The sequence below is a fragment of the Pseudorasbora parva genome, chromosome 17, assembly GCF_024679245.1.
Source record: "Pseudorasbora parva isolate DD20220531a chromosome 17, ASM2467924v1, whole genome shotgun sequence".
NCBI classification, from domain to species: Eukaryota; Metazoa; Chordata; class Actinopteri; order Cypriniformes; family Gobionidae; genus Pseudorasbora; species Pseudorasbora parva.
Window position 1 is genome coordinate 27,213,281 of NC_090188.1, and position 27,067 is coordinate 27,240,347.

Sequence of the window (27,067 nt, forward strand, 5' to 3'; positions counted from 1 at the left end):
TGTGCGGCTCATTACGGCTGCGACATCGCTACCGGAGCTGATCGCGCCCAGTCTAGTCAATGCTTGTGTTTACACCGGCAGCAACGCGTTTCGGAAGCTTCCCAGAAGCGGCTCTCTGTGCCAAGTCGCTAAATATAGGTGCATAGTACCGGAAATACAAAATAAAAGTCAAAAATCCCTGTCAATTTCAAAATAAACACCCTGTGCAGACTCCCAAACATATTGCATGTATATTGGCAATATCCTTGGTAGGAGACAAGAAATGGACATCGGACAGGCAAATCACGTGGTCTCACGCATCCAGTCGCTCCGCTTCTGATATGCTCCTGGTGAGTTAGCCCCACGTGGAGGACGGAATAAAACCTTGTCACGGCCGCACACGTGTTCAGTGTAAATGAGGGGTTAGTGCTGCACCAACCCGCTTTTATGAAATTATTTGGCCCGCCCCGCACCACTGTATATATTTTTACAACGCGCCCCGCACCCGTGACCATTAAATAGACATACGGGGTCCGCGGGTAATGAGGCGACCCGCGCATCACTAGTTCAGGGCTATCAGGGTTGTCATGTCAACAAATGCACGCGCGATGGCATCCCCTGTTGTAGGATGACAGCTTACGACAGTAGTTGAGGACATTATTTTTTCCCAACTGTAGGGGGACCCTGAGAGCAAAAGTTGCCAAGTGTTGCTTTAATGTCTAGTGACATATCAGGACCATTTTATGATTAAATGAAACCTGGTTATCAGCTATGATCATTAACATATTTAAGTGCTGACATACACTTATTGTATATGGGAGTTGAGCATATTTAAGACAAAGCCATGCTGTGAGGGAGTAGGATTTTTTTTTTTTATTATTCAGTAAAATTCCTTACAACAAATACAAATAACGAACAAACAAATAAACACAAGGACAAAGTGCATTAAAAACCATGCTTTTGCACTTTAAGCAGTAGCTCGTCACACAGATCAGTGACATCTTTGACTTCTTTAGCCTGAGAAGAGAATAGAAAATTCAAAAATATAGATTATAGATGTTAAATACTTAAACATAATTCAAAACAACAGCCATAAGATACTGCTGCACCACTGTAAACACCGGACACAAAGCTCAGCGCAGCGTCACATCTTAAATTCAAACACATTGTTTTCAATGAGTTTATGCACACCGGCGGCGGCATTCGGTGCCTGCCTGCGACGACTCAGGAAGTTGTTCAAAATCCTGCTGCGCCACTTCAAGGTTTTATATTAAATTTACTGATTTCGCCCTGTGCTACAAGATACACCCATCATGCAACTCTTCTGTCAGAAGACGATTCAAAATTGAGCTTGCATATAATGTGCGAAGCTGAGCTTCGCGTCCAGTATGCGACCCCCTTAAGAGACATCCCTTGTTTGTGCTCATGTACCTTTTGTTCCAGATCCTTCTCTTGGGACTGAACTCTCAGCTGTTCTCTCTTGAGCTGCATCTGCAGTGCTGCCATCTCTGCGCCCTGTTTGGTGCGAATCTCGGCTATGGCCTTATTTGCGCTGAAATGGTAGCATTAGGGAGACCTTTTAGCCATATTAAATCAAGCCATGTTTACTGTACCATCACGTTCATGAGAAGGAACACGTTCAAACATTAGAGATTATAAGAGCACATACTGATCTAGTTTCTCCTCAGCATGGGCCTTCAGAGCCTGATAGCGCTTTTCCTCTTTCTGCAGTCTCTCCATGCAGTTTTGAGCATACTGCTTAAGCGTCTCCTCATTCTATTGGAGAAAAACAATTACCATTATACACCAAAACAACATCTTGATTAAAATAAAGTTTGAAAGTCTTGTTTCAGAAGTCTGTGTACCTTTTTGAATCCCTCAATAACTTCTTTACATCTGTCAAGGCGTTTGACAACAGAGGAGAAGGATCGCTCCAAGTCGGTCAAGTCTTTAGACAGCTGATCTTTTTCCTGAAGAACTCGCTCCAACTCAATTTTAGCCAAATCTTCCTTCTGTTTATGCTCCTCTGTAATTGAGATTAGATAGAGTTTTAGTATCCAACATACTGCAAATGTACTCAATCAAAAAAATAAAAATGGTCACACCTGTGATTTGATTAATGGTGGCATCAAATTCTGACAATATAAACCTGAGAAGAGAAGGAACAGTGAGGGAGATCAATCTGATTAAATATTCATTCTAGATATCTCCATTACTTTTCCAAGCTTGTATCTGAATAAATACTTACAACAGGTGTTGATTCTCCAGACGCAATGTGTCAACCTGAGTCTGCAGCTCTTGCTGCCGTTCTTCTGCCTAAGTAAAGAGAAACAAAACATTAGGAGAGGCCAGTGAGAAACAAAACATTAGGAGAGGCCAGTGAGACACGCGTGCTCATAATCTTGTGTGGGAGCTGACCTGTCTGTCTGCTTTCTGTAGTGCAGCATCCATGTCTCTCTGACTGTATTTCAGAACCTCTATGATGGAGTCCTCGGTCTTTATTGGATGTTTTAAAGTGGGAACCAGAAAGTCCAGAACAGTTGGATCTGGTACCACAGTTTCCACTGCCTGAAGAGGAATAGAAATGGTAAAATTGGCTGCAGCGTACAAAGGAAATTGCTTGTTTATAAAACATAGTTATGCGCCTTGATTCTGAATTGTTGAGCCAGGCTCAAAGTCACTGTAAATTACCCACATACACACGACCTCATTACATCAGTATATTACTAGGGTATATGCAGGTTTCACCAAGTCAAAAAGTAAGACTTTTTAAGGAACACTCCACCGTTTTTAGAAATAGAGCTTATTCAACTTCTTTCCTACATTTAGATATGTGGGCAAATGCATTCGTCTCAGTGATGCATCATTTTAGTTTGGCATGGTCGCTACTAGCTTAGCATAATGAAAGGAATCCCATGTTGCCAGCTAGCATGTCCCAAGTATGTGATTCAAAAAAACAAAAACAAACACCAAATTACTTCTTGTGGCCTGCGTATTCACAACGAGTACAAAATAGCAATGCAGATTAAGACTAAGCGATTTCCTAGGCAGATATTGATTTGGCTCAACAGCCAGAGGATGTGAGGATGAGAGCCAAGATATCCATGCCCAAGTAGCAGTGCTTCCCCATAATATAGTCCCAGGTCGGTCGGTCGATAGATCTATCTATCCATATATTTTTATTTTAGATCAAACTATTTGTGTGGTGGTCACTTCCATAAATTTGATAAAATGTATCTTTCATAATTGGGATGCCACATAAACCATATTTTAGATGCACAATAGTACCACATGGCAATAAAACAAAATGCATGAATCTTGTTTGGCATTACAAAAAAAGGGCTCGCCCAGTGGTGTGCTCTCCATGTTTAATAACATGACTGCTTAGGGTGGGAAATATTACCAAAATCTTATGTAAACCACAGTAATAACCAGAGGTGTCAAAAGTACTCGAATTCATTACTCAAGTGGAAGTATAAATACTAGGTTTTAAAAATACTTCTGTAGAAGTTGAAGTATCAACACAAGCTTTTTACTTAAGTAAAAGTGTAAAAGTACTGGATTCAAAACTACTTAAAGTATAAAAGTAAAAGTAATGTAAGGAAAAAAATGCCATTAAAGACAAAAGCTTAGGCCACACCACAGGGGCCTATAGTGCACTACCCCACCTCCTCAAAAAAAACATTTTTCTAAAGGCCGTAATGACTATAATGTTATATTAAAATGTTAATGTTGAAAAATGTGGGATGCACTAGGCTACCTGTTTCAGCCCCATATATACCCATTGAAAATGAATGAGTAGCCTAGGCTAAAGCAAGCCAACACGCAAACAGCCATAGTGAAACTATGAAAGGTCTTAGATGCTCAAAAACACAGTAGGATCCCTGATCAGTACCCTGACTACTGAACCAGGGAGCTGATTGAGACGCACCCATAATCATCTTCAATAAAACTAATGAGACTTAGGCCCTGTCCACACGAACACGGGTATTTTCAAAACCGCAGCTTTTTCTACGCGGTTTGGCTGTTCGTCCACACGCAAACGCTGTATCCGGTTACTAAAACCGGACTTTTTTGAAAACTCCGGCCAGGGTGAAGATTTTTAGAAACTCCGGTTACAGCGTTGTCGTGTAGATGGTGAAACCGGAGATTTCGGCTTTTTAAATTGAAGTGCGCGCCGTTTTTTCCTTTGTTTGATATCAGATTTTCCACATCTCCTTTTGATTTACGTGAGTCGATTCTATGCGGTGGACTCCACTAACAGCGCTTATCACACGTATTAGATACATGTTCAGTTATGCAATAATACAAAATAGTAAAGCAAGTGTGTAAAGCTATTACAGTCCACTTCGGCCCTGCACCTGTGTATACGGTTACCTGTCACTGAGTCCAAAGCAAAGGAACTTGTAGGAAGTGTTTCACTTGAGCCCATGGCATCCCTCAGTCAGTGCAATGTGCATCGGTGCAGTGAATGGGACCCACGTGGAAATCAGGCAGCCAATCATAGCATAGTTTTGCGTTCTCATGTTCACAGAATTTTTTTTAAAACCGTGCTTGTGTGGACGCGATTGTTTTTTAAAACGGAGGAGGAAAAACTCCGGTAATAAAAATACCCGTGTACGTGTGGACTAGGCCTAAATGATCTTTCCAGTGCGTAGCTCACTTTTTCTTATATTGCAGTCTTTGATCTTGAAATGAGCTGATGATGAATAAAATGCAGCTAATGCAGCTTTCGTTGATGTAAACTCGTGCATCGATTTATAGCTATTCATTTCGCGACGAGGTGTAAGGTAAGACAACCTTTTTTATTAGTATTTGTTTAGATTGTGTAGCATGTTTAGTTTGCGAGCGCCGCTCACTGTTGGCCGCTGACTGCTTAGTTGTCACTTTAAAAAAATAAAAACTTTAATTTAACAAACAAAAAAAATTATCCAAACATTTTTTCTAAATTAACTTAATAAAGAAACTAAACAAAATATAACTACTTTGACATTAAAAAACAAAGCTGAACTATTTTAATGACTGCAGGAGTATGTCATAAGGAGGATTAAAAAAAAACTAAACACGAGCTCCAGTCCGGGCTAGGGCCTAGAATTGAGTCCTTTGCAGGGCTCAAAGCTCACCAAAACCCGCCCACTCCAAAAAACAAACAAACAAAAAAAACCGGCCAAACCTTTAACTGCTAAAATAATGTGATATTGTTTAATTGAATACGCCACTTTAAGTGCAAACAGTGCGCAATATAAGAGATCGGAAAAAGCACATAATTAACAGGCATTTCACGCATAACACACCACTGCCAACATGCATAATTCATTGATACTGTACACAATAATCCGCTAACAAAAACATAACAATGCGCTTAGCTTTGCTCTGACAAAACTACAGTACACTTGTGAAGTTCATAGAACATGCACTTAGTCCAGTCAAAACTGATTCATCATTGATTCAAACCTCTTTCAGCAGCTGTTGGGGTTGCTAGTTGCAGATGTCCTGAGTGTGTATATTATGATGGACAGGAATAATTATTAGCTTTATAGAGTCTTCGAGTCACAGGTGTAATCCACGTTTGAGAGTTGGTTCACTCTCCCACTCCTTACTGTAGAAACGGCTTACTGTATGCCTAGCATAGCGATCACTTGAATATACAACTACGACGAGTTATCGCGCTAAAAACCTGGCTGTCATGAATGGGCACGTCTGCCTGCTGATCGCTGATTGACTGAAAGTGCATGCACGTGCGCTGGAACCCGCCCAATCTGGCAACACCGTGTGTGATTTGTGCTTTGAATCATGTGCGAGCTCGATGGATCGCGTAGTAACCAATAGGGTGTTGGAATGGTATATATTTACACTTCTCATCCAACCACAATCAAAAATCACACTATCCGGATGACGCGATTTATCTGCATAGTTTTTTTTTTAAACAAACTGAAGTGAAAGAGGAGTAACGAGGCTATTTTTAAAAAGTAAGGAGTAGAAAGTACAGATAATTGCGTGAAAATGTAAGGAGTAGAAGTAAAAAGTAGGCTAAAAAATAATTACTCCAGTAAAGTATAGATACTTTAGTATAGTGCTTTAAGTGTAAGTGCGGTTTCCCCTGTTTGTTTACCATTAACAGACAGAAGCGGGTATAAGCTATATTACTTACTAATGCACAGATCCCATACTTTTTTTAACTCAAGTCAAGATATGGACATATGCATAATATGTGCGTTTGATTGTTCAAGAGTAGGCTAATGAGCCTAGAAATAGACACTCACAGGGCTCTACACTAACTTCTCAAGGAGAAATCGTGCTCCTAATAAAATTTTTTAGGAGCACAGTCAAAAATTTAGGAGCACTTTCTAATTCATCAAACGCATTCCAATTATAACTTTACCATTACATGATGATATTTGTCCCTTTAAATTAATGTCTAGGGGCATTTTTACCATTATAAAAGCAATGTTTTCAAGTCTTATTAAATGAAGGCCTATGCATCATCTGTCAATTTCTTAAGTTTAAATAGAAAAGGTTTTTTTAAAATGTTAATTAACAATAAATTCAGTTAGAAAAATTAGACTGTTTCCAATCAAATGAGATGCGTGTCAAAAGATCCTTCTTTGCACTGCAGAAGTGGCACAGAAGCTTTATCTGAAGTGGGATTTAGATCCATTTACAGAGTGTTTAATGCAGTAAATGATGTAGTATGGATGTTTTACATGTAAGTTTTTGGATTTAGAAATGTACAAATAATTTCAAAAGTTTAATATTTTAAATAATAAGTCCATGCTAACTATAAATATGAAAATAAAACCATGACTAGGTGGTGGCAATTCTTAATGTGAGAGTCATTCAGTCAATAGTTCAAAACAGATTCATTTGAAATCGAAATGCTTGTAGATGCGCATCAGTTCTGGTGTGGCTTTGATTTTCACGAAATAGACATTGTTGTGGCTAAAACGTTGTTACTTAATATCAACTTGTCTACTGGACTTATGTACAAGATCAGTATCACATGCAATCAAGCCAATACTCGGATCAATAGCAACTTTTGGCGCTAAATAAACGCCAGTTCTGCATGCGTCTTGCGGAAGAATATTGTAGCCGGATCTACTTCTCTGTTTGTGTCTATGGTATGGCGAGTCGCGCAGGTACTGTGCATTTCGCAGCATTGATATAAACACTTATTTTATGTGTACCATAGTGATTCAGGATAAGACAAAACACGGTTTAGAAAAAATCGTGATGATATACTCGCTCATATACACATTTAGTAATTTTTCAACAGCATGTGTGATAAAGATTAAACTCAAGAACTCAAGGGCTCTTTAAATGTACTATTAATAAATTATTTTATGTAATTTTTGCCCCAAGCATCCGTTAATTTCTGAGCTTGTTTATGATAATCTAAAGGGGTATTTCCAGTTAATTTTGATTTGGCTGTAAATCATCTGCGCGAGGCATCTGGTCAGTGCTCATGGCTGAGTCTTCAACCGCTTCACCTTGTAAACAATTGTTTTTTGAAGTGCAGTCCGTTCGTCGCACATGTTTTTGCACTTATTCTGCTGACTGAAGGCATGAAACGCAGTTGATTGCAGTAAGAAACATAGCCTAACAGTTTTTCAGTGTTGATTAACTTTGCTTCACCTTCATTGCTCTGGTTTGTGTAGCGCTATCCTATCGCGTGCAGAGGGAGTTTGAAAGACAACCGTTTATCCCGCCCCTCGGATTGAGCCCTGTCTATGGTGAGTTTCCAGACCAAACATCTTGATGTGGGTCTGGCTTGTCAGGCTACTAGTGCCCCACAAAAGGCACAATCATTATAAAGCATCATCAACGATTCATGAAGTATAGTAGTTCTAAAGCCATTCCATAGTTTAATGTGAGGTACAGATGAATATTTAAGTCATTAAATTCAAGTTCACGTCAATGCATACTTCCCTCTGCTGCAGCTCAGTCACTCCAGCTTTCAAACAGTGTCGCGTTTGGTTACGCCAGTCAACACAATGAAACTCCAAGATTATTCATGTTTCCTATTATGCTTGCTTGATCTGTAGATAATGCTCCATGGTTTCTCATAAAATGACTACCTTGCTGGCATTTATTGCTGTAAATAGTGATACTTTCTACCGGTATTTGTTAGATCATAACTGGACTAGATATTGTATCGTTCGTCACACACACAGTAACTGAAATGTTAAACTGTTAAAAGAAACGGTAGCCTAGAAATCTAGATGCAGCAAATCTAATCTGCCGCAAGTAGGGATGGGTACCGAAACGTGTGAATTTTGAAAGACCGTTGTATCGATAAGCTCGGACGTTGTCGGTACTTTTGCAAATACACGTGACATGACAGAGAGAGACAGAGAGAAAGAGTGTATCCTGATTTCAATCCTAAAGTTGTGAAATAAAGGATTATGAGACTGTAATCTTACTGGTGGAGGCTGATCATCCAGCAGTTTCATATTGTCAAAGTGAGACTTCTGCTTTCCTTCAGACCTTGCAGCCTCCATCATCCTAACACACAAAATAAGTTTGCATGATCACTCAATGCGTGTACTCTGGATTTGATCATGTAGTTCCACTTAGTTTAAAGTCTATTTAATATTTTACAGCTTTTAAAAGATGGTTGAAAATTATGAAACTGTTCAACTGACTGCGTTTGTGGAGAATACTGACCTGATGGCAAGAGAGGGCCTTGGCAAGCTGAATCCAGAGTTGCCGCTGTCCACTCCAGTTTTCTTTGGACTCTCCTTCAACAGCGGGTCAAACTTCAAATAAAGTGACTGTTTCCGCAAAGCTGACTCCTTAAACTATAAAAAATTGTTTCTGTAAAGCACTGAAAAACTGAAATGTTGCTTAACCAAATGGCTCCATTTTATTTGTTGCAGCATTTCCTTTCATAACAGTAGTATGGTTTAGGGCTCATGAATGGAAACTCACAGTGCTTGATCCAAACTGCTCCAGATAATCAAACTGCCCATCAAAATCTCCTCCTGGCATGACTGAGACAAAAAATCCATTATTGCTCACAAATGTTAAAAGCTTGCACCCGATGAGTCAGTGTTGTTTGAAAAGTGCAACCGTGTTTACTCACACAATGCCCCTGGGACAAATTCATCTTCACTTGGTGCCACCACACCAAGATCACAGGTCTGGTTCTGAAGATCCACTATAGAGTCAAGTGATACCATGATCTCCGACTCGTGTATTGCTGGATTCTGAGATATGTTAGTGTGGGATACACAAGATGACTCTATATTTTCTGCCTGCTAGAGAATGAGTATAAAATGTGTCAACATGATCATTGTGGAAAGACTTTGTTAAAGGGGTGGTTGATCAGCTTTTTTCCGAAGGCTTGATTGTGTTTATGGAGTGCACTATGGGTTCATGCATTGTCCTCATGAAATCAAATTTGACCCCATTTATTTTAGGACATTAAAAGGTCTTGGAGTGAACAATTATATGGAGGATCAAAATAAATATTTAAATTAAAAATAAATAAATGAATGAATAAATAAATACACATATGTAAATTAATAAAAACAGATATAAATGTGATAATAGGAAAATAAATAACAATAAATGACTTGATAAAATAAATAATTTTTAATCAGATACAGTTTTGTATTATCTTTCCCTTAATTTATTATTTTCTGCCTTTATAAAAATATTTTTATATTTATTTTTACATTTATATTTATGCATTCATTTATTTTTTACATTTATTTTTCCCACATGCATTTTTTACATTTATTGATCGATTGATTCATTTCTTTTTCAGTGTGGTCCTTGTGAAGCTTCAGCGCATCATTGGTTGAGAGCTCAGCACAGTCTATGAAGCCCACGCACGCAGAATCAGACCAGCTGAGGAGAGTTGTCAGTAAATGACGGCCACATAGTTCTTTCACTAAACAAACGTATCAATGTTTCCAACATTTTGACGCATTGAGAAATAAGTTCCAGTGGTCCTTATAGTAGTGATTTTGAACTCGACAGGTTGTAAGTTCAGCTCTTGCATGTGTATACTATGCCGGACGTTTCACAAACAGCTAACGTTAGATAGAGAGAGAAACATATGCCACTGACTGTACCTGGGATGAAGACATTTCACACGCGCCGCCAGAAGAACACCTGCATGTGCTCCTGCAGTGTTCAGGGTAAGTTAACTGTTAGTGCTGCACCAACCCGCGGGGCCGCTTTTATGAAGTTATTTGGCCCGCCCCGCACAACTGTATATATTTTTACAACCCGCCCCGCGACCATTAACTAGACATACAGGGTCCGCGGGTTATGAGACGACCCGCGCATTACTAGTTCAGGGCTATCAGGGTTGTCATGTCAACAAATGCACGCGCGATGGCATCCCCCTGATGTAGGATGACCGAGTTTACGACAGTAGTTGAGGACATTTTTTCCCAACTGTAGGGGGACCCCGAGAGCAAAAGTTGCCAAGTGCTGCTTTAATTGGCTGTTAGGTACAGCAAACTTGTAAAGACTGTTTAGGTCATTTACTTACCCTCATGTATTCTAAACTAATACGACTTTTGTTAATCTTGGACACATGAAGATATTTAAAGGATTAATTCACCTCAAAATGAAAAATGTCCTAATAATTTACTCACCCCAATGTCATCCAAAATGGCAACCAACTCCGTTGGATGCTCCAAAACTTAATTTCTTTTTCACTGAAGATAGTAAGGCATGGATATCTTGGATGGCATTGAGGTGAGTAAATGATTAGGACAGTTTCATTTTGAGGTGAATTAATCCTTTAAATATCTTCATGAGTCAAATGATTTGACAAAAAGTTTGCAAATAGCTTTCTTTGTATATTTTAAATCTTTGGCTAACTATGCTTTATATTGAGGATTGGCAAACCAGCCCTCGGAAAACTTTCCCATTGTGTTTGCCATGAAGTCCACACAATGTAAAAGCCAAAGGCAACGTTTCAGGTGTTTTTAGTCAAGCGGTTTGAGGTAGGGGCGCGGTGATGGCAATGGCCGCCTAACAACGTAACAACCAATCACTGCAGACCTACTCCAGCAGATCAAGTGTGATCGGCAGTGCTGGCAGACTGATCCAAGCGCCATGGGGAAAAAAGATTGTATATATTATATACATTTAGAAAATCTTAATTTTAAATTTAGAAAACGAAATAGGGACAATAGTCTGGAAACATTTTTGCATACTCGGATTTATTTTTTCCATACTTTTCCAGACCTGGAAATTGCTCAAATCAAATTCCATACTTTTCCAAACCCCGTAGGAACCCTGTACTTAGCGAATTAAGTCGAAAGCAAAGCATCAAATTACAGTTTTAAGCTGATTAAAGCTTGTTTAGTACAACAATACATTATTGCCTTGTATTCATATAATTGTTCTAACAAATACTACAGTTTTCTAAAGGATTATTTGATTACAGGCTGGATTTATAGTGGTCACTACTGACCATAGACCCCTGTTAGTTTTGTTTTAATACAAGTGTAGCCAAATATCTGTTGACAGAACAAAGACCATTACGAAGACTAGTCATGAATTTATTACAGTGGCCATATCTAACACAGAAACATTTTTAGTGTCTGTATTTACACTGATCACTTAAACGCAAACACTGAAGTTCTCTAGTGGAATTACAAAGAAGTTTGTAGGGGTTTGTTGGATACATTTTAATTAACGATTAGTTAACTGGCTAGCGGAGCCAAACAGCATTTGCCTTTGCTACAGCATAAAAATAATGATAGAAACTATTCATGTAAACCATAAAATAATACCTTCTTACAGGTTGTGGCCCATTAACAACAGCTTCTGCTGTGGGAACTGCTGTCCTCTGTAAAATGTGCAGCACAGAGCTATATTTGGATTATAATGTTCAGGAAGGTTCAGCGTTTTGAAAGGATGGCAACAATAACTTCTTCACAAACGGCCTTTGTTGCGTTTTCCCAGGGACAGGGTTTATATAAATTTTAGGGTTAGTGATGTCACTAACCCAAAAGAAGCTTGTTGCAGTGCCTACCAGCCGTTTGTTGTGGTGCTTAAAAAGCAATTTCTTTAAAAGAAAATATCTTAGCATATCATGAAAATGTTCTCTAAACGAGCTATTAACCTAATCATCTGAATCAACGAATTAACTCTAAACACCTGCAAAAGATTCCTGAGGCTTTTAAAATCTAGCCTTGTTCATTACTCAAAACCGCAATCATGGGTAAGACTGCCGACCTGACCCTGTCCAGAAGGCCATCATTGACACCCTCAAGCAAAAGGGTAAGACACAGAAATAAATTTCTGAACGAATAGGCTGTTCCCAGAGTGCTGTATCAAGGCACCTCAGTGGGAAGTCTGTGGGAAGGAAAAAGTGTGGCAAAAAATGCTGCATAATGAGAAGGGGTGACCGGACCCTGAGGAAGATTGTGGAGAAGGACCAATTCCAGACCTTGGGGGACCTGCGAAAGCAGTGGACTGAGTCTGGAGTAGAAACATTCAGAGCCATCGTGCACAGGCGCATGCAGGAAATGGGCTACAGGTGCCGCATTCCCCAGGTCAAGCCACTTTTGGGCTACAGAGAAGCAGCACTGGACTGTTGCTCAGGGGTCCAAAGTACTTTTTTCAGATGAAAGCAAATTTTGCATGTCAATCGGAAGTCAAGGTGCCAGAGTCTGGAGGAAGACTGGGAAGAAGGAAATGCCAAAATGCCCGAAGTCCAGTGTCAAGTACTCACAGTCAGTGATGGTCTGGGGTGCCATGTCAGCTGCTGGTGTTGGTCCACTGTGTTTTATCAAGGGCAGGGTCAATGCAGCTAGCTATCAGGAGATTTTGGAGCACTTCATGCTTCCATCTGCTGAAAAGCTTTATGGAGATGAAGATTTTGTTTTTCAGCACGACCTGGCACCTGCTCACAGTGCCAAAACCACTGGTAAATGGTATATTGACCATGGTATTACTGTGCTCAATTGGCCTGCCAACTCTCCTGACCTGAACCCCATAGAGAATCTGTGGGATATTGTGAAGAGAAAGTTGAGAGACACAAGACCCAACACTCTAGATGAGCTTAAGGCCGCTATCGAAGCATCCTGGGCCTCCATAACACCTCAGCAGTGCCACAGGCTGATTGCCTCCATGCCAAGCCGCATTGAAGCAGTCATTTCTGCAAAAGGATTCCCGACCAAGTATTGAGTGCATAACTAAATTATTTGACGGTTGACTTTTTTTTGTATTAAAAACACTTCTTTTATTGGACAGATTAAATATGCTAATTTTTTGAGATAGGAATTTTGGGTTTTCATGAGCTGTATGCCAAAATCATCAGTATTAAAACAATAAAAAGACCTGAAATATTTCAGTTGGTGTGCAATGAATCTAAAATATATGAAAGTTTAATTTTTATCATTACATTGTGGAAAATAATGAACTTTATCACAATATGCTAATTTTTTGAGAAGGACCTGTATATAAAAAAGAAAATCCTAAATCAACCACCCCTTTGAATTCTTAAATTGAAGAGCACAGTTACCTGCTTCTTGACAGGAAGATTAGTTTCTGCCATGTTTTCATTGCTTTCAGAAACTGATCGGTGAAACCTGGAGGGGGAAAAGACAAAACAGAGCTCAACAAATACATATGTATTTGGTAAATACTTTTATCTTAAGTGACTTTATATTGCATTTATAATGTTGGTAGCATTATATTCTACTATTCATAGTTTTCATGCATCGTCACACTCTTATAGGAACCCCCACCTGGAGCGCAAAAACAAGCTTTTCTCCATTACCCACCAGTTGTTTTTTTTAATACCAGGTTTGTAGTCAGTATTAATGCAGTAAGACAGTGATATTAAAATACAAAATTGAACGTTTTTGATGTTGCACACTTTGTACAGGAAAGGAGATGAACAATATTAGTGCAACACAAGGTTTCTCATTAGGCATTTTCAAAACGCATTGCATTCATATTCTTGGCTTATCTACTCGCCTGTACATAGTATGCATCATCAAAAAGGTGTAAACTGAATTTGATCTTTTAATACCACTGTTATAGTACATTAAGGCACTTTAAGGGTGGGTTGCACTCATGCAGATTCTTTAGCCTGACGTCAAGTCACTCGCTGGCTGCTGCTTGATCAACTCTATAACCATCTTACTGCGTACTGTAATTAATATGCGTTTAAAATTAGGAGGTGCAACAACTCGAGTTACAATAAATCCCACATCAACAGATCCTAGATTTGCATTAAACTTTGCTTAATTTAATCCTTATTGGTCCAACTCACCATATAGTGTTTTTCACGTTAAGTGTTTTAAAAACATCCTCATGTTTTTACTTATTGAAATACTGCAGCAGGTGCTGTATATGGATCATAAGAACCCAAAATGTGCATATTGTTCACAATTTTTTTTTAAGATGCAAAATTGACAGGCTTCTGCTGCAGTTCAATGGAGTTCTAAGGCTGTTTTTCTCTCCAAGGCTCAGTGACAGTCATGTGACTGAAAGCTAAGAAGTTAAAAGGATGCTTCTTAAAATTATTTTTAAAATGACATGTTTATACATGATGTGCTAGCTCTAGTTTCTGTACCGGTTCTCAGGCTGATCATCCGGTATAGGAGCCTCAGGCTGCTGAGTAAGAGATGGTGCTTTCATCAAAACTGGGCTGGTCTGGACCCCACGTGGCGGAGAGCCATCCATCTTAGCCTTTGCACCAAAGGGGTTAAAGTTTGGGTCGTCAAACTTGTCAAAATCAAAGGTGTAAGAACCTTGAGCAGGAGGAATATACACAGGGTCTGTCTCCACTGGGTTCTTGGGGGACAACTTCTTGGGCTCTGGTTCTTTCTTTGTGACTGATGCATCTGGGTTTTTGGTCACAGGTTTTGCACCTGCAGGTCTTTTGACCCAGAGGCGTTTTGGAGGTTTGCGCTTAACTTCAGTTCCATCATCAAAATTAAACTCTAGTAGCATCTGGTTCTCCTTAGGGGTTGTAGAGGAGCTCTTTGTAACAGTGGAGTTCTCCTGGGGTGGTATTGAGGGGTCGGAGGATGTTGAGACAACTGGAGTCTGGACAGAGAGCTCCGATTCCTGCTTTGCTTCTTGGCTTGCCAGGGGTGGGACATCTGGGGTCTGGACTGAGAGCTCTGGTTCCTGCTTGGCTTCTTGGCTTGCCAGGGGTGGGACATCTGGGGTCTGGACTGAGAGCTCTGGTTCCTGCTTGGCTTCTTGGCTTGCCAGGGGTGGGACATCTGGGGTCTGGACTGAGAGCTCTTGTTCCTGCTTGGCTTCTTGGCTTGCCAGGGGTGGGACATCTGGGGTCTGGACTGAGAGCTCTGGTTCCTGCTTGGCTTCTTGGCTTGCCAGGGGAGGATCAGAAACAGCTGATGCTTTACCAATCAGAGGAGAGTTTGGGATCTTTGAGCCACCAGTTTGGAATGGGTTGATCAGATCAAGATTGTCAAAATCCATGTTGTACGATCCTGCCTGGGGAAGTGGTAAATCCTGGACCTCAAGCTGATCTTCCATTGTAGGAATCTGCTGTGATGCTGAGGCTGGGTCAATCATATCCATCTCCTCTGTGTCTGCGGTGCTGTTTTCAAGGTTATCAGTCTTGATGATGACAGTACCCTCTGCTGAAGATATGTTGGCAGAACATTCTGCAAGGGAATTTTCGACTGAGGCGATAAAAGGAAGAGTCTCATCAAGTGCAGTGTTGGTCACCTCTGGAACCTCATCCTGAGGTGCAGAAACTGCAGTTGTATCTGACTCTACAAGCTCTGATGTCCAAGCTTCGAGTAAAGCAGAAGACTTAGGAGGGGAATTTGTCATTGTATTGGCCCCCTGGAAAGGGTCGATGGAATCTAGATTGTTGAGATCGAGGGTATAGGCCCCTTTGCTCTGAACAGGAATATCATCAGGGTAGGCAACATGGTTACTCTGCATTTCAATCAGTGTGGTGGAAGTGTTATTTAATACTGAACTCCTGTAAAACAATTTGTTTTTTACATGTTAGTGGATTGTCCTTCATGTAAATACATTTCTATGAATGTCATTAAAGTGCCCCATTATGCTTTTCCAAATATTCTCTTTCCTGCGGTGTAATGTAACTATAAACGCAAACAATCTGCACAAGTTGAAGCCAAAAGTGCACGATAAGTTATTGTCTCTCAAAAGAAAGAATGAACTCTGAACCACCTAAACCAGTTGTCAGTAATTTACTGTTTCCACTGGTCACCGTTTTACGGAAATACTTCTGTAAATCAGCTGTGCGCCCACTATTTCCTAAAACTGTGTCTATTTATACAGATCGTCTTTCATTCTTACTACTTTGAATAAATATAAAGGATGGAGCGAGATTTGTTTAAACTTTAACGTTACAGAAGTCATTCACGTTAGCGCTCAGCTAACGTATGTGCAGTTATTGATACGGTTTCCACATGTGCACCACAATAAATTAGAAATACGCACATCGGTTTGTTTGACACCGATTCAGTGAATCGATCAATATTTCGAGCACCAGTGTCACGTGATTTCAGCAGTTTGGCATGCGATCTGAATCATTGATCGATTCACAACCGTTTGAATCTTTATTTGAGGTTTGAACACAAACAAAGAAGACAATGCTGAATAAAGTCGTAGTTTGTGTTACTTTTGCACCAAAATGTATTTGATGCTTCAAGAGATTCTAATTAACTAACTGATGTCACAAATTGACTACCGTATTTTCCGGACTATAAGTCGCTCCGGAGTATAAGTCGCATCAGTCAAAAAAGCGTCATGACGAGGAAAAAATATAAGTCGCACTGGACTATAAGTCGCATTAGGGCAGAGCGGGAGCCGCGCGCACATGCGAGCACCCGCTCGTGCGCACTCGCTCGTGCCCGCTTCACTGCATAACCTGAGCAGAAGAAAGAAAGTTTGAAGTGAGTGAGAAACTTGTAACGGACTGGCGAAAAGCAGAGGTTACTTTAACTGTGATGAAGAAGAAAAAGAAAGCTACTTGCGGACTGTAAGCAAGATGGCCAGAGCTGAAGGAACGAGTCCACAGATGCTTGAACTCTCTGCCGGGAGAGGCTCAGCCGCGCGAGACGAACGCTGTGTGAATCGTTCTCTGCTGCATATTTTACTACATGCAGTTTGTATTTTGCAGAATAAGATTTTCTTTATGGGGGCATTTTGTTTGTGTTCAGTCTTTCTAAGTTGTTGTCTTTAAGTAAATATTAGGCTACAGGACTAGCATAGAGCGCACTCTCGTGGCTATATGTTTATTATTGTCAGTCGGTATGAATTAAATTTGATATATAAGTCGCACCTGACTATAAGTCGCAGGACCAGCCAAACTATGAAAAAAAGTTCGACTTATAGTCCGGAAAATACGGTACTTTGATGATGTTTTTATTCCCTTTCTGGACATGGACATTAAAGGGTTAGTTCACCCAAAAAAGAAATTTATGTCATTAATGACTCACCCTAATGTCGTTCCACACCCGTAAGACCTCTGTTCATCATCGGAACAAAGTTTAAAGGGGGGGTGAAATGCTGTTTCAAGCATAGTGAGCTTTTTACACTGTTAAAGACTTGGATTCCCATCCTAAACATAGACAAAGTTTCAAAAACTAATGTTGGACGTTTGATGGAGTATTTCTTTGTCAAAAATACTCCTTCCGGTTTCTCACAAGTTTCGGAGAGTTTTTTCGAGTATGGGTCTGCTTGACGTTAATAGAGCGGAAGGTCCTTGTATGGGCCGTACGGGCTCTTCTCCCGGTAGGGTGCTTGCGCGTGACTAGAGCGAGAGAGGAAATGCATGCCCATAAACGCTCTCTCAAGCTGCAGATCCAGTCGTCCGTGAACACTTATGACGCGCCGCTCTCCACTTTATTCCTATGGGTGACATCAAGCGACTTCAATGCTTCAGCACAGCATTCTGGGAAGGCAGCGCTGCATTTGAACCAATTTGAACGCAAAAATGACGGGAAGCTTCACAACGTCGCTTCAGTCGCGTCTCAAAGTGGATTTCCACGGTCACTGCTGTCACAGGACTTCACCAAATCATACCAAAGAAGTGTGTTTTTGACGGAGTGGTCCCAGCGATAAAGGTTCGGTCCTGCTTTGGAAGCAGCCGGTGAGTAAAACTGCTTCAAATGTCTATGCTGTTGGCTATCGTCACGTGAGTAAACATCAGTAAACGACACGATCACGTGCTTCATCATTCAAATGCGCTAACGTTTACTCCATTGTTGTTCTATGTATAACGTTACACTAGTCTGACGTGCAAAACCGTTTTGCTTGCTACTGCTAAGGTTTAATCACATACAATAGTCCATAAACCGAATCATGTCCTCATAAACTGCGAGTAAAGACACAAATGTTGACAGGCCACTAAATACAGTACATACCACAGATACGGACGTCCTGCTGTTGCAGTTTCTCCTGTTCAATTTATTTCAGCCTCCGAATTTGATTCTGGATCATATATCTATTAGCTGAGATCGATAGCCATGGGTTTCTCCACGCTTGAGGACGTCATCGCTTTGTGCGCATTCGTCATTCTTTAGCTCCGCCCACACGATACGCCTCCAGGCGCTCAGTTTTTTCCGGAAAGACTCGGTACAGCCTACATTTCTTTTATAAATATAATAAAACTAAAAACTTTTCGGAGATATGAAGGATGCAATGCTACTCTATAGGTACTCAAGATTGACTGAAACTGGGTGTTTCACCCCCCCTTTAAGATATTTTAGTCCCAGAGCATATGCAGTCAATGCCCACTTTACTGTCCATGTCCAGAAAGGGAATAAAAACAAAGTCATCCATATGTGACATCAGTTGGTTGATTATAATCTCTTGAAGCATCGAAAATACATTTTGGTCCAAAAATATCAAAAACTATGATTTTATTAAGCATTGTCTTCTCTTCAGCGTTCCTCAAAAAAGATTCAAATGGTGTGAATCGATCAATGATTCGGGTCGCCAATGTCACGTGATTTCAGCAGTTCAGATCGTGTCAAACCGCCAAACTGAAATTTTAACTGCTGATTTTATGCCGCTTCAGAATCGGTTTCTGTGCCGCGTTTGCTGTGTAAAGATGCCTTAAGATCTCGGAAAGGAGGGATTTAGAGACTGAATCATCGGACGAGTTGTTTGAGAATAATTGAAAAAGGTTGACGTGCAATGTCTATTAAGAGAAAATGAAAATGCTTTGACCTTTTGTACATGTAAACCTGTTGTAGATAAACTAAATTAGGAACCTTCAAAATAGCATAATAGGGGCACTTAAGCTGTAACAGTTGATAAATGAATGATTGCATAAAGACACTGAACTAAATTTGATGTTAAAGTATTCTTGTTAAATCATCCCTTAAATAATTTAAATCCTAAACAAGTTGCGCTGCAAGTTGTTTGCTCACTGGTCAGTAGAGGCTGTGAGAGTCTCCAGTGCTTTCATTTTGTCTTCTTGGATGGCAGGCCTACTGGCACGGCTTGGGGACATGATTCTCTTTGTGACTGGGTCTCGTCGTGGAGTTTGAAAACAAACCTATGAAAAAGCAACAAAGAACTACACATAAATCTAAAACTACATGTCCGACAATGCAGAGTCAAAAACTGCTTAAAGGGTTAGTTCACCCAAAAAAGAAATTTATGTCATTAATGACCCTAATGTTGTTCCACACCCTAAGACCTCCATTCATCTTTGGAACACGGTTTAAGATATTTTATATTTAGTCTGACAGCGTATCCAAGTGTAGGCACACTATACTGTCCATGTCCAGAAAGGGAATTAAAACAGTAGTCCATACGTGACATCAGTTACTTAGTTAGAATCTCTTGAAGCATCAAAAAAACATTTTGGTCCAAAAATAGCAAAAACTACAACTTTGTTGTCTTCTCTTCCACGTTTGTTTTCAAACCTCCAATAAAGATTCAAACAGTCAAGAATCAGCGGATTGATTCAGGATTCGGATCGCCAATGTCACGTGATTTCAGCAGTTTGACACACGATCCAAATCATGAATCAATACACTGATTTATGACCGTTTGAATCTTTGAGGTTTGAAAACAAACGCAGAAGAGAAGACAATGCCGAATAAAGTCGTAGTTATTGTTATTTTTGGACCAAAATGCATTTGATGCTTCAAGAGATTTTAACTAACTGATGTTACATATGGACGACTTTAATGACGTTTTTATTCCCTCTCTGGACATGGACAGTATAGTGTGCATACACTTAGAGACGCTCTCGGACTAAATATAAAATATCTTAAACTGTGTTCTGAAGATGAACGGAGGTCTCACGGGTGTGGAACAACATTAGGTTGAGTCATTATTGACAATTTTATTTTTGGGTGAACTAACCCTTTAACCTCTTAATATAGTAAAAAGTAAAGGGTTTAGCACTGTTACATAAGTTTTCCATTCCAAGTAAATGCTGTTCTTTTGAACTTTGTATGCAAATACTGAAAAATGTGCCATTGTTCCAACAACAACAACAAAAAAAAAAAAAAACATAGGATGATTTCTGAAGGTTCATTAGAAGTCTGAAGACTAGAGCAGTGGTTTTCAAACCTGTCCTGGAGACACCCCAGCCTTGCACTTTTTTTATGTCGCCCTCAGACACACCCAATTTAGGTCTTGCAATCTCCCCTAATGTGCTGAGGAGTTGAATCAGCTGTGGTAAATGAGAGACACACAAAATATGCAGGGCTGGGGGGCCTCCAGGACGGGTTTGAAAACCATTGGACCAGAGTACTGTTCATCTTTGCCATCACAGAAATAAGTTATATTTTAAAATACATAGAAAATATTACAATCAACAGTTTATTGTGCAAAAAAGGTGAATGGAAACTTCTGGAAAGCCCACCTTTGCTCCTCTTTGCACAGTCTTGCTGATGTTGTCAGCCTGCGACTGTCGCAGGATCGAGGGCCTGCCAGTCGTCTGTTCTAATGCGAAAATGTCACAAGCGGCTTCAGAGCTGCTGTTCATCCGTACAGCTCTCTGATTCTCCTTCAGCACCTCAGAACTCATACTGCAAGACAAGAGACACACAGAATGACAACATGGGTTTTGGAAAGCCACGCCCAACAGGCACCACACACAGCTGGTGTTACTGATAAGACCCGCAGGCGGGCATCTGACCTTCTCACCCAACACCCAGAGACACTAAAACGCATGAGACACCTCAAATCTATTGCATTTTCTTGCAAGCATCAGAAAGAGATCAGACTAACCCACTGTGACTAACAACCCAAGCATGTAATATCAACCGGTGCAATTCAGCCATGTGCTGAGGGAACAAAGTGGTTCTTTATTTGTGAAGTAATCGTGCCTTGGAGAGATGGTCAAAGGCTATAACAGAAGAAAACCAGCAGTTAACTACAGAATGTTTGATGGGAGGTCTTGTGATTGGGCTTATAGTGACATAGTGTACCAGACACTGTGGCAATCCCTTGATGGCATGATTTATGACAATAAGGAGGAACAAGGAAGAGACTGATAAAATCTTCAGAATTATTACCAATTTTGGCCTCATCTGTCCTTTCCTGGATTCTGCTCAACTATGTAGGACTGACAATAAAGTTGTCAGCTTTGTAAATCACAGGCACTTCTGACAGCTTCTCTCGCCTACAGCCTACCTAGACGTAATAAACAGCTCACCTTCATAAATGGCATTATCAGGTTGACCACAGTTTAGAGGTTCAAGAATAAGTCATCGACACGAAAGCAACAAAGTCATGTGCCCACAAAAAAGATAAAAACATGAAACAACCATACATTTTAGGAAAAGAAAAATACGTACTTTTTTATTGAAAATAGAATGCCTCTAACGTTAACGTAAATCTAATGATCAAACCATGTATAATTTATTCCAAAATAATCCTACCTTTTCTTTACCATTACCATCCACAAAAAAATAACATTTCTTGAATACTATAATAATGAAGATCTCTGCATAAAAGACAACTAACGTTAGATCGACTGCTGTAATTCAAAACTAACGTTAAGTTAACTATCATGCGGATAATTATCAACGTGCTAATAGCACTGGCTAAACAGCCAATAGCAACCACTTTTACTGTTTATTTTCGCGAAATATTTCATTATTGTTCTCCTATACGCGAATACACGGTTTCCTGAAATACGTACCTTATTCAAACTGCGCAAATTTAGCACAAAAACCGTTTTCTTCTCAGTGAAAGACAGCTCGACAAACAAAGATGCTGTGCGTCTTTATAACTTTTTCAACTGTTTGAAACGGTTTCAAATTTAAACGACGCTGTCGACGCAGTCTCAGCCAATAAAACGCAAGATGCAGCGCATGTCAGGCGGGGCGATCATACATAATTGACCAATAACATTGCGCGTCAAACTGTCGTCCTAGTGGATGTTCTTTTGATCGACATCCAAATCATCCAATGGGGGAAAGACATGAAGTCAAATAAATAGGACCTCGTTTAACCCTTTTACCAGACTAGGAAAGAGTCCTAGTTTACGAGTTAACGAGTTTATAGATGTTAATTCACAATTTACTTTCGATCTAGCCTCAAAATTAAACAGGTTTGCAACAGAGTAAATATTGACAGTTATTTTCTATTTTTGGGTAACCAATACCTTTAATGAAAAGTGCAGAAAACAGATTATTAGATATCTTATTCTTTTGTATTTAAATAAATAAAAAATGCACATGATCTGTAGCAAACAAAAATTATCAAGAGTTCTGTGAAACTACACTTTTCTTTAATTTTAACGGGTTTACTGCATGACTGTTTGTACACATAAGCACGTTTAAAGGGACAGTTCACCCTCACCCTAAAATGAAAATTCTGTAATATTTTACTCTCCTTCAACTTGTTGAAAACCCGTATGGCATCCTTTCTTCTGCTGAACACAAAATAATTTAAAGAATGTCAGTAACCAAACAGTTGATGTGTGTGTGTGTGTGTGTGTGTGTGTGTGTGTGTGTGTGTGTGTGTGTGTGTGTGTGTGTGTGTGTGTGTGTGTGTGTGTGTGTGTGTGTGTGTGTGTGTGTGTGTGTGTTTTCCTACTATGGAAGTCAATGGGGACCATAGATTTTCATTTTAGGTTGAACTTCTTTTAAACCAGGGGTGAGGAACGTTGATCCTGTAGGGTCAGTTGGAGTTTGGAGTTTGGCTCCATTCCTGAAAAAAAAAACACTCGCCTGCCTGTAACTTTAGGCCCTGTCCCAAACACTTTTTCATGTGCACTTTCACTCTTGTGGACTTACAATGGCCATTGCGTGCAAGTCCGTTAAGTCCACAAGACCGTAGGGTGTCCCATTCGTCATTTAAGCTTAAAGAAGGGTGCTTGTGAGCACCCCCTTTGTGGCTGCTATGCGCCCTCGGTGCACACTTCAGCTGAGCCTACCCAACAGTCAAAGCGGCATTACGTCGTGAAAGTGCAGACTTCGGCCCTGTTCCCAACCCTAAACCCTCACAGTCTAACTCTGATTCCGCACTTTCATGACAAATGAAAATGTTTTAATGTTTTAAAGAAGTCTCTTCTGCTCACCAAGGCTGCATTTATGTTATTAGAAATACAAAAAAGCTGTAATATTGTGAAATATTATTAAATTAAAAAAACTTTGAAAAACATCACTTTGTGATGCAAAGCTGAATTTTGAGCATCACTAGGCCTACTCCAGTATTCAGTGTCATGATCCTTCATAAATTGATGCTACTGCTCAAGAAACTATTATCAAAATAGTTTAATAGTTTTAGTTTAATTTAATAATATATTAAATTATTACCAATGTTGAAACGGTTGTGTAACATTTTTTCTAGGATTCTTAGAAAGCTTTTGCAACATTATAAATGTCTACTGTCACATGATCAATTTAATGTATCCCTGCTATAAAATGTATTAATTTAAAAAATAATACAATTAAATTCTTAACGATTCAAAAGATTAAAATGGTAGTACACCCCTTTAACAAGAGACTCAATTTAATCCTGGAATAGCTCTAGTCTTCCTCCAGGAAATCTGTTTATTAAACTCTGGATTAGACCAAGTCTAGGACTATTTAAAACAATGACAGAGAAAGCAGATTTCTGTTCATCTGGTTTAAAAGGCCATTTTAGTCCAGGACTAATCTCTGTCCGGGAATCCGCCACTTTGTATTTTATTCACAATCAAGACTATTAGCTATGTGTCCTTCTACCACCAGAGGGCGGCATCAAATCACAAATAATACAACACTTCATGAAGCAGGCATATGCCAATGTCTGGGAGAGATTGCGTTTGATTATGTGCATGTTTTATGTATGAACTATTTGTGTATATACATTTTTTTATTATTCCGTTCGGATATAAGCTCATTTTATCATGCCAATCTTTAAAATCAGAGTCTGAATCTGAGAAAAAGCAAACGAGAGAAAGAGGCAGGGCCAAGGAAGAGAAGAGTTACATAACAATGGCATGTTTGTGCTGAGATCAGACATTTCTCTTTCCCTACCCTATTGACCTATATTCAGATTTATTCAGTACACACACACACACACACACACACACACACACACACACACACACACACACACACACACACACACACACACACACACACACACACACACACACACACACACACACACATATATATATATATATATATATATATATATATATATATATATATATATATATATATATATATATATATATATTGTGCATGTCAAATTTTGTGACTTAGAAACACCTTTTTCTACTTTTTGAAAATTAAAAATATTTGCCTAGCTGTATGGCGACACATCTCTACAAATGTAGAAATGTAGATAAATGTGCAAATAAGAATTTGTGTTATATTATATCCAACTTGCACACAGAAATCGGCATCAATGATCATGCCTTGAAGTTACACTGCAGTCAGTGCTGCCGATAACTGAAGCTGTTTGATGACAATGGGAAGGTACCTAAAATCTCATTAAAGACAAAAACCCAAATAGACAAAGACCCCCCACACCAATCGAATGCCGCCCCTGTCTGAGATACAACCCAGGATTCAGCCAATCACAGCACAGAGGGGCGGTTTCAAATGATACAACTCGTCGGTCTCAGTTGCAGGCTTTCTCCATTCATCTGAGAGTGCATCCACACACAATGCAACAGCTGTTCCTTACCAACGTGCACATAAACCCGAGCCAGGCTACATAAAGCCCTGAAATCCAATCTAAAAAACACTTAGGAGTAAGTAAAAAATTAAGTATACAGATATGTATTTCCTGTATTTTAGACAGCAGTTTAATGTAAGTAATTGTTAGATAATACAAAATAATCTTGATTTTATTTAGCATTTGTTTACATTTCCATCACTTAAAGGGGTGGTTGCATGCGATTTCACTTTTTTTAAACTTAAGTTAGTGTGTAATGTTGCTGCTTGAGCATAAACTGTATCTGCAAAGTTACAGCGCTGAAAGTCAAACGGAGATATTGTCTTTTAAAGTTATGGCAGTTTATTGCCTACAAAAACGGCCGGTTTGGACTACAACGAGCTTCTTTCAGGGTTGGTGAAATCATAAACCCGTGCTAGTCTCCGCAGATGTGACTTCTGCCTGTAATGGTAAGGGGCGGGGCGTTTCCGGACAACCTGTGCTTGGTAATTCAGCCAATAAAAATACATGAAACTACATTTGGACCATTGCGTTTTTCGGAGGGATGGGCTTCATAGAAGCAGGAAGCAAACGAGCCGTTCAAAAGACGGTGGAGACAGTGGTCTGGAATAAAGGTAAAGAAAAATATGCCGTTTAAAAAAAAAAAAAGTATCAAGACATGCGCCCCATATACACAACCAAGCCTAGAAAAAAAAACACGGACCCACCCCTTTAACAAGAGTGTTTCATACTGGAATAAAGGCAGATCTGAATACAATTAGTTTAAATTTTCAAAACAATGTTTAAAAAATGAATGCGTAGATGAATCATTTAGTAACTTGCATAAAGCAAAATATAGGATCACTTTTAAATGTGCCTAATAGTGTTTATATGTGTATTGTTGGGAAAATTTACTTTTTAAAGCAATGCGAGTTCAGCCAAAAATGAGAATGTCATTAAAGGGGGGGTGAAACACTCAGTTTCAGTCAGTGTCATGTCAATCTTGAGTACCTATAGAGTAGCATTGCATCCTGCATATCTCCGAAAAGTCTTTATTTTTTTTATAATTATATAAGAAAGATGCGCTGTTCCGAGTCTTTCCGAAAAAAGCAGAGCGGGTGGGGGCGTATCGTGTGAGCGGAGCTAAATAATGACGTGTGCACGCCGCTGTTATTGTGTTGAGTGCGTCGTAAAGCTGTGTCATCCCTAACAGTGGGAAAAAACTTTATTCAAAATAAAAATATGGCTTTTAATCAGATACAGCCATACATCTATGATCCGGAATCAGACCCAGAGACTGCAGTTGAACAGGAGCAGCAGCAAAAACGACTAGAGCAGGACGTCTCTATGTGGTACAAGTTATACACTAACTATATAATATGCTTAGCGGCTTGTGTTATTTACATATTTATACTTGAATTATATCGTCGTATTTTTGTCTTTGAAGGTGTACATGTGGGAAGTGCAGTTGTGCACGTGTGTGTGTGTTTACGCGTGGTTTGTGTAGACAATTGTAACGTTAAGCGGACTGGTTTTGCACGGCAGGTTAAGTTAGTGTTTACACAGAAAGACACGGAATAGTAGCGCATTTGAATGAAGAAGCGTGCTTATTTAGTTCAACATATTTCCCCACTCTTTGTGTATTGTTGTTTGGAGTGCTTTTACAATACACAAACATAAAGTTACACATATAGTGGCCAGCTAAACAAATGTACACGCACTACACATCGCATGCTCCATTGATCAATTAACTATACGTGATCATGTTTGGGCTACTTGATGAGCATTGGCAAAGACACAGACATTTGAATCAGTCTAACTCACCGCCCGCGGTTCTAACGTTCGGACCTTTATCGTTGGGACTGCTCCATCATTCAGCATTAGGCGATCGGAAAATCCGGCGTCGAGCTGGGCCTTGTTTATGAAACAGTCGGCACCGAAATGCAGTGAACAGACATAAACCTTTGCGCAACTCAGTTGCTGATCCGGAAAAGCAAATTACATCCACTGTTGCCTTAACGCGGGG

The 27,067-nt window shown here is 39.7% G+C and overlaps 1 protein-coding gene across 4 annotated transcripts; it reads right to left on the bottom strand.

Moving 5' to 3' along the window:
- Positions 1–827: 827 nt before the first annotated feature.
- tacc3 (transforming, acidic coiled-coil containing protein 3) lies at positions 828–22,221 on the bottom strand. Of its 4 annotated transcripts, none has more exons than XM_067421539.1 (17): positions 22,085–22,221; positions 21,456–21,569; positions 20,801–20,966; positions 19,350–19,477; positions 14,534–15,925; positions 13,475–13,541; positions 9,062–9,236; positions 8,908–8,969; positions 8,644–8,777; positions 8,400–8,481; positions 2,398–2,547; positions 2,228–2,295; positions 2,085–2,128; positions 1,845–2,005; positions 1,649–1,755; positions 1,411–1,531; positions 828–996 (listed from the first exon to the last, which is right to left on the bottom strand). In XM_067421539.1, exons 3-17 carry the CDS (start codon positions 20,963–20,965, stop codon positions 925–927), a joined length of 2,928 nt encoding a protein of 975 aa, XP_067277640.1. In that variant the 5' UTR covers position 20,966; positions 21,456–21,569; positions 22,085–22,221; the 3' UTR covers positions 828–924. The 4 variants fall into 4 exon arrangements, with proteins under 4 accessions (XP_067277640.1, XP_067277642.1, XP_067277639.1 ...); XM_067421541.1 differs by having other exon boundaries at positions 9,062–9,185; positions 21,456–21,573; positions 22,085–22,204; XM_067421538.1 differs by having other exon boundaries at positions 21,456–21,573; positions 22,085–22,204.
- Between the last annotated feature and the right edge of the window lie 4,846 nt (positions 22,222–27,067).

Excerpts from the sequence above, each read along its gene's own strand:
- tacc3 (XM_067421539.1), bottom strand. The coding sequence starts at position 20,965 with ATGAGTTCTGAGGTGCTGAAGGAGAATCAGAGAGCTGTACGGATGAAC. Across the intron at positions 15,926-19,349 it reads CTCACAGCCTCTACTGACCA|GAGTTCAGTATTAAATAACA; the intron begins GTGAGCAAACAA and ends ATTGTTTTACAG. Across the intron at positions 2,548-8,399 it reads TGGATGATCAGCCTCCACCA|GCAGTGGAAACTGTGGTACC; the intron begins GTAAGATTACAG and ends ATTCCTCTTCAG.